This window comes from Papaver somniferum, chromosome 9, assembly GCF_003573695.1.
Source record: "Papaver somniferum cultivar HN1 chromosome 9, ASM357369v1, whole genome shotgun sequence".
NCBI classification, from domain to species: domain Eukaryota; kingdom Viridiplantae; phylum Streptophyta; class Magnoliopsida; order Ranunculales; family Papaveraceae; genus Papaver; species Papaver somniferum.
In genome coordinates this window covers 59,623,796-59,632,021 of record NC_039366.1, presented here as the reverse complement: position 1 = coordinate 59,632,021, position 8,226 = coordinate 59,623,796, and the positions used below count along the sequence as shown (strand labels likewise).

Genomic DNA, 8,226 nt, shown 5'->3' with positions numbered 1-8,226 from the left:
TTCTTTCCTTTGGAAACCCTTTTACATGGTGTAATAGGAGATTTAAAAATCCCTCAGAACTTATCTTTGAGAAGCTGGATAGGGATTTTATGAATGATAGATGTGTGTCGATTCTTCCACAAACTAGAGTCACTAATCTGGTTCGTATTTACTCTGATCATAATCTGATTTTGGTCAACTGTTTTCATTTTTAGAAGCATTACAATATCCCTTACAAGTTTTTCAGATGTTGGCAGCTTAGTCCTGAGTTCAAAGATGTTTTGCATTCTTCTTGGTCTAAAAAAGTTAAAGGTTCTCCTAGCTTTATCATTGATAAGAAACTCAGAAATGTCATTCTTGATCTGACCAAATGGAACTTCAATTCTTTTGGTCATATTAAATCCACAATTGGTAAACTGGACTCTGAGTTAGAAAGGCTTCAAGCTCTGCCTTAGTCTCCTCAGATTGGTGGTTTCATACTTAACTATGCAAAACAACTTGACTATTGGTATGAAATTGAGCACTCTTTTTATGAACAGAAATCTAGAATAAACCACTTCACACAATATGATAGGAATACGCACTACTTTCATAATATTGTTAAGCTTAGAAACATGTATAAAACTATTCACACTATTAGGGATGATCAGGGTAATTGGTTAGAAAATATAGATCAAGTTTCGGACCTGCTTACTAGACATTCTACGAAATTTTTTACTTCCTCTAGTCCAAGTACGGTAGATATTGAAGACTCTCTTAAGTATGTTTCCCCTATTATCTCTGATGAAGTAAATGCTTCTTTAACTACTGTTCCGTCCCCAAAAGAAATTGTGTTATAGTTTTGGCCTTAGCTCCTTAGAGTTCTCCGGGGCCTGACGGCTTCCCAGCTGGTTTCTATAAGGATAACTGGGACACTGTTAAGGATGATGTCATCGCTCATGTGCAGAATTTTTTCACAAATAGGTACCTTCTTAAACATTCTAACTATACTTTTATAACTTTAATCCCTAAGATCAAGAATGCTTCTTCCCCTCATGATTTCAAGCCCATTAGCTTATCTAATTCTGTGTATAAAATAATTTCCAAGATTTTAACTAATCGCTTAAAACCTATTTTAGATAGTTTGATTTCTCCTTTTTAGTCTGCATTTATTGCCAATAGGCAGATTCATGATAATATAATCATTACCCACGAAATTCTTCATGCCTTTAAAAAGAAAAAGGAAAATGCCAAAAATGGTCATATTTCTATTAAGTTTGACCTTTCAAAAGCTTTCGATAGGCTTGAATGGTCTTTTATTATTGATGTCTTTAAGAAACTTGGTTTTTCGGAAGCTTGGTATCAAATGATACATCAGTGTATCAGTACGGTCTCCTATTCTGTATTGGTAAATGGCTCGCCAGGTGAGACCTTCTTCCCTTCTAGAGGTATTAGGCTGGGAGATTGTCTTTCGTCCTATATCTTTATTCTTTGTATGGAGGTTCTATCCCAATTGTTGTTGAAAGCTGAAGAGAAAAATGTGATACAGGGGTTCAAATTTAAGAAAAACAGTCCTTTTATTTCTCACTTATTTTTCGCCGATGATTGTATCTTGTTTGCTAGAGCTTCTATTACCTATGCTAGAAACATAATGAAGATTATTAATGTGTTTGCCAAAGCTTCAGGTTAGGCGATTAATTTTAATAAATCAGGTTTCTTTACAAGTGGAAAAATGCATCATCGTCACATCAAACTTTTATCTAAAACCCTTGGAATGAGGTTTCTTAATAGTGCTGAAAAAATACTTAGGTACTCCGTTGTTTATTGGTAGAGATAAGACTAAATCTTTCCATTTTCTCATTGAAAGCTTTTATTCTAGGTTAAGCTCCACTAAGAAGACTAATCTCAATATAGCTGGTAGAACTGTTGTTGCTAAGCATGTGTTATCCTCTTTAGCAATTTATCATAAGGCTTGTTTTCCTCTGCCTAAATCTGTTACTTCTAAAATTGATGCTATTCAGAGGACCTTTTGGTGGTCTAAAAAAAATCCTAGACATGCGGCTTATTTCCGTTCTTGGGGTGATTTAGGTAAGTGTAAGCTGTCTGGTGGCCTTGGTATTAGAAATACTCATGCCACTAATAGAGTCTTTATTTGTAAGCTTGGTTGGAGAATTTTGAAGAACCCTAGTCTCTTACTGTCTTCTTTTCTTAAGGATAAATATTTTCCAAACCAAAATCTGATGGAAATTGATAAGGCGGCCGATTCTTCCTCCTGGATTTGGAAGGGCATTATTAATGGTCTTAAGTTTCTTAAGGCTAACTCTGTTATCAAAATTGGTAATGGTGCCTCTACCAATATATGGAATACTGTTTGGATCCCAGGTATGGTTACTCCCCCTTTTCTTCTCACCCGAGTCGAACTAATTTCACTTTTGCGAGTGAACTTGTTGACTCTCATACTAATCACTGGGATTTGAACTTGTTGTCTACTCTTTTATATCAAGAGATAGTTACCAGAATTAGAACTATTAGATTAAATCATAGTCATAAAGACACTGTTATGTGGGCTCATACTAAATGTGGTAAGTTTACAGTTAAATCTACTTATAAGGTATTTGTGAATGATATAGTTTCTTCCGATGATTCTGATTTTTGGAAGAAAGTCTGGGGTATTGATTGTTTGCCAAAGATTAAGTTCTTTCTGTGGAAAATCTTCGCTTCCATGTTACCTGTCAATACTTTGATACATATTTATAATCAATCTGTGGATATTCTGTGTCCCCTTTGTCAAAATCATGAAGATTCTGCCATGCATCTTTTTATAGAATGTCCTGTTGCTGCTCATATTTGGTTTGACATGTCTCTGGAACATCTTATCTCTTCTGATTTGGAATGGATTGATGATTTGTTTCTGTATTGGCATAGTTCTGATCTCTCTACTTCTCCTTATAATGTTTCTTGGCCTTCGATTGGAGATATTGTAATGTGGTGTATTTGGAAGCTGAGATGTGATGTTCTGTTCAGACACATTTCGATGGATTTGCCTCGAGTGATTATCAATATTAAGAGAATGATTAACTCTTGTATTGCTCCTCAACATATCATTTTTGTTCATATTAGTGATCATAAATTCCTTTCTTCTGAGGTGGATCATTTCTTGTTTGTTGATGGCTCCTACAAGGAATTTAATATGGGTTTGGGTGTCATCTGGTGTGACTGTGCAGGGAATGTAAAAATCTCGAGAGCTGACTTTGGATTGATATCAGATGCAGTAGGTGCTGAAGCTGCTGCTCTACTTTTGGCTATCTCTTGGGCAGAAGAGATGAATCTCTCAAAAGTTGTCTTTGTTTGTGACTGTCTCTAACTGGTGCATTTTGTTAATGGAGGCAGCTGTAATATAGAGTGGCGGAACGGGGATCTTTTAGAACAATGTTGGAGTTTTATTTCCATGTTGTTATCTTTTGAACTTGTGTATGTTAAGCGTCTGAACAATAGATTAGCGGATCGACTTGCACGTCGAGCTAGGAGTGATAACCTTAATGGTCTTTGGTCTCCTATTCCTCCCTTTTTAAACTTGTTGTTGAGGAATGAGAACCTATCAGATGTTTGTAAATCTTTCTTTTATTAATGTTATGGTGTGTTTTTAAGCAAAAAAAAATATTTATTACTAACCCATGGAATTCTGCTGGGAAAAACCATGAATTGAAGTAACGAAATATATGAATAATGTAGAATATTTTCCAGGAATTCAGTTAATGAATCTGATAAATTAGGAATAATTAATTGATGACTTTATACTAGTACGATCGTCTATGAGCATTAATTATTCAGGAATTGAGTGATATGAGTTTGTTGAAGCGTCATACTTCTTCTATATAGTCAGGGAAAGCATTGTTACATCCTGAAGACGTTATTGCTCTATACTAGCAGGCAAGCTGTCTAGGAGCCGTCTAATCTTGCGGTTCTATATAGAATAACTTACTGAAATTTCTCAGTATTCATGAGATATGCCGCTGCCTCAGCTGAGAGACTACACATCTACATATATTCTGAGAGACAGTATTCTCAGTCAGATATTCTTGTGGCATGAGCTTTCATGCTTCAATGAGAGACATGAGCCTCAATACTCATCTGATTGATGGATCAGGAGCATGTATAATTATGGTTTTACAATTTTATGCCTTGTCGAAAATCCACCATCTACATTAAGTCCCCCGCTTAGTGTGGGACAGTCATGTTCCTCAGTCAGCACTGGATGGTGATTTTCCAGTTATGAACGAAACAAGTAATTGAACTTAGTCGTAAGATAAGATGTTACCGGTTTTTCGATTGCGTGAGCGAACCACGGCTTGAACGAATATCCTAGTGGTATGATAGAACATCGCCTAACGAGCATAAATTCGTGTAGAACCGCTGATTTGATGACGGAACCTTGGTCGGTTTAGGATTCACGGGTCGGGCCCAATAGGGAAATCCTTGTGAAATTAGGTTTTGGAAATAAAATTTGATATAATAAGGAATTAATCCTTTTTTTTAATTTCTTTTCCACGACCGACCACCACCTTCCCCCCTTCATCACCTTCATGTCAGAGCATAGGAGAAAATCCTCACCGGAGCTGCCACCGTCCGACCGGCGCCACTACCGTCCGGCCGACACCGACCAGGTAATTATTTTTTTTGTTTGTTTGTTTGTTGTTTTCATGAGTTATTCATGCCTTGATCATGTTGAAGTTATATACATGTGCATATATGAGTGTGAGTTTTGTAGAAAACCCTTGTTTTTAGAAAACGCATGTTCGTTCGATCGTTAGTTTGAGAAACTAGTAATAATCCCTGACTTAGGAGAGATTTTCTTTATATATATAGACCTGTGTCTAGTGATATAATTTTGTTTATGAGCTTTCATGGAAACCAAAACTTTATCTTAAAAGTATGAATTTTTCACAAAACCGAAATAAACTCTCGTTTCGAAGACGGATGATCGTACGAAGGAAAAGTTTTTTTTTTCTTATGAAACCGTGGAATATCCACGATTTTATTTTATTTTGTATGTAAAACCGTGACGTGTTCACGGATTTTTTTTTACGTGAGTTTTGCTCACATTAAAATAACAAAATTTATTTTTACGTGAATAATTCACGTTTTATATATATATATATATATGAATATATTTTATTTTTTATTTTTTTTTGAAGAGAAAAATCTGAATTTTGAATAATGTTTAAAGGTAAACAATTATTGATGATGAAATATTGTTTAGTTTTCATGATTCTATGGTGAATGTTCGCACAGTAGAAGTGTTCATGATTTTATGAAAACCTGAGTTTTGCTCGTCTTTTGTAGATTTCGAAGAAACGAGCAAGTTTTGAAGTGTTAACTCTCGTATTACAATCACTACTGTTAGTGGAATCGTAAAAAGGTAAGAGTCAATAATTACCATTTTTTGCAGATACTAGTTGAGCATTTTTTCCATTTGCATGATTCCATCATCTTGTCGAAGTTTGCATCTGGATGATATACTGAAGTAGAATGTTATGTGAATCTTACAGCTACTTCGCAAGGATGTCTGATTCCCAAGCTAATGATGCCTCCAAAGATGATACATGTGTGGATAATGATGCCTCCAGGGACGATACATGCATGATGAGAGACCTGGAATCAAGAATGTTCCAAACATAGAGGATGCGTTCTTTGTGGATCAAGGGTATGAAAAACGTCTCATAACTCCAGCATTTCGTCTTCTGATAAATCCTAGAGAGGTTACTCAGAAAAAATTGGTGACTCCTCAGGCAGCCATTCGGTTCTGTCTCGAACGAGGATATTTTTCTGCATCAATCATTGAATTCAAGCTTTCTCGACGACCTTTAGAAAAGTTTTCTGGATGGGAGAGGTATATGCTGGGTTTTCCTCGCGTTCGAGCCAAGTTTCATGATGCACAGATAATACGGGCTATCCAAGCTTTTGGAGACTTGTTCATTTTTCATGACGCGCGAGGTATTGTAGCTCTACTTGATCGTTGGTGTATTCCAACTCATTCCTTCATATGCATATGGGGAGAGTTTACCATTACTTTAGAAGATGTAGTTGCTTTGTTGCATCTTCCAATCACGGGTAACCTTCCTTAAGGTCTTTCTTCCTTAGAGGAAACTGTAATCTCTAACATCTTGACAGTCGCAATGGAGGAGATCAATAAGGCATCCGGCAGCAAAGGTTGTTATGCTCATTGGTTAATACATTGGTGGTCGGTATATACTCCTCTGGAGTGGTCTGTTGATGGTACGTTATCTATTGTTGCTTTCTTGTGTTTATGGCTGTCCAAAGATGTATTTGAAGATACTGGAAATTTGTTGAAGCCGTTCGTGATTCCTTTTGCAATTAAGATGGCTCAGGGTGAGAAACTCCCAATAGGTAGTCTGTTCTTGGGTTCTTTGTACTCTAACTTAGACTCCTTGATTATAGACTCCAGCATCTCGAATGGTTTTATGAAGATTGAATACTATGCCAATACAATGTTTCTTCAAGCTTTGATGTGGGAACATTTCAAGAATTATGCACCCATTCCACGTACCATCTTGCAAGGATTGAATGATGATGCTCGCCATGTTTTCTCTGAGAAGACCAATGACAGGATCATGCGATGGTCCACAAAGCAACCTCGACTCAAGACTCGCTTCATTGATGTGTTAGACCGTGAATCCTAATTCAACTTTCGTCCATGGGTGTCAGTTCCTTCTTATATTTCTCAGTTGACAACTTTCAATGCTGAAGATAGTATGACTTTGAAATCAGGTGCTGATTAGAGTGATGGGGAGAGGTCTTTTATGTTGAGTTGCAACCCAGGTCACCCGATATCAATAATACATGACGAATTCTTGGTGGAAGAATACAATATTGATAGGGAAGCTCGGAAAATGGGTATGGATCAGTGTCTTCCGACTTTTCGAAGAAGGAAGCCATCGGTTGAACAACTCATGACCCGTTTAGACCGCACACATGTGGAAGGAAGTGAGTACTGGTTCCCTAGCTCTGAGCGAATTACATATGTAACTCCAGGTTACATAAACTTTTGGGATCAACAACTCGGGCGTTTACTCGATTTCGTGACAGTTGATCAACCTTTGGTGAAGGAGCCTCCTTCTGCTGAGATGATTGCTACTCGACCAAGACTGAAGCATTTCCCTGGTGGTGATAAACGGAAAACATCTCCAGGATGTTCACAAGTAAGTATTCTTTGTGTAATTTTCATAAAATTATGATAATTGTGTTTTGATTATTGCTTCAAAATTTTCCACAAGACAGTCGTAACGTAAGACCTCGAATCGATGTAGACCTCTCAGAAACTGAAGCGACTATTCATGGTGGAGAAGGCAGGAATAAGAATTATAAGATGTTACCTAACACCATAAAGTCCCCGGTGATTTCTTTGGTGAGTTGTCGACATTTCTTTCACCATGAATTCTTCTCATCCGTGTAATTAGGATCGCAAAACCAATGTTTATTACTTTGTTACATAATTTTGCTCCATCAAGTATTTACGGTCTTCAGTTCTCTGCCGTCGGGCAAACAGTTTCTGACTTAAGTGAAGAAGAGGCCGTAAGTATTTCTTCGTATAACAAATTATGATGCTTTGTAGACATAAATGCTAATTGTTGAAAATATATCCAGGAGGATGTCTCCATGGAAGTTGAGGGTACTGGTGATGTTTGTTCATCTTCGGAAAATGGCGATAAAGAAAATTCCCAGAGCTCAAAACCGAATGAAAGCAACGGTGCTCTTGATGTTGATAGGGCAATCCCGGGTCTTTGAACACTTCGGAGACCACCCAAGTAAGTATTTCTCTTGCATTTTATCCATAGAAGCATAAATTTATTGATTTATGAATGAATGAATGAGAATTCATGTGAATACACGAAACGTTTTGTCGAAATACGTCACCAGAAATTTCAGAATTCATCCCTTTAGCAAACACGCTGTAGAATCTTCATACGATGTCGGATTTTTGCAATCTGCCCATGAATCCTTATTCCCAGGAAATTTCCAAGCTTTATCAAAGAATATTTTAGAGGTTTGAGCACGTTTAGGGGATGAAATCAGCGAAACAGTAAACTTCCAGGAGACTTCCAGAAAATTTTCAGCTGTCATGTAGTCCAATGTTTTGACCACATCTTTTTGCTGGTTCATCCGATTGTTATGAAATTTTGATATATTGTAAATAACATCCATACGAAGAGTATGGTATATAACTCAGACTTATATTCTTCACCAATT

General features: G+C 36.8%; 1 protein-coding gene across 1 annotated transcript; it reads left to right on the top strand.

The window, feature by feature from the left end:
- Window positions 1-593: 593 nt before the first annotated feature.
- Window positions 594-7,764, top strand: LOC113311998. The gene is made up of 8 exons (XM_026560776.1): window positions 594-739; window positions 1,141-1,366; window positions 1,460-1,643; window positions 1,768-2,340; window positions 2,553-3,304; window positions 5,586-5,662; window positions 7,437-7,551; window positions 7,624-7,764. The coding sequence occupies exons 1-8, from the start codon at window positions 594-596 to the stop codon at window positions 7,762-7,764; spliced, it is 2,214 nt and encodes a 737-aa protein (XP_026416561.1).
- The last annotated feature ends 462 nt before the right edge of the window (window positions 7,765-8,226 follow it).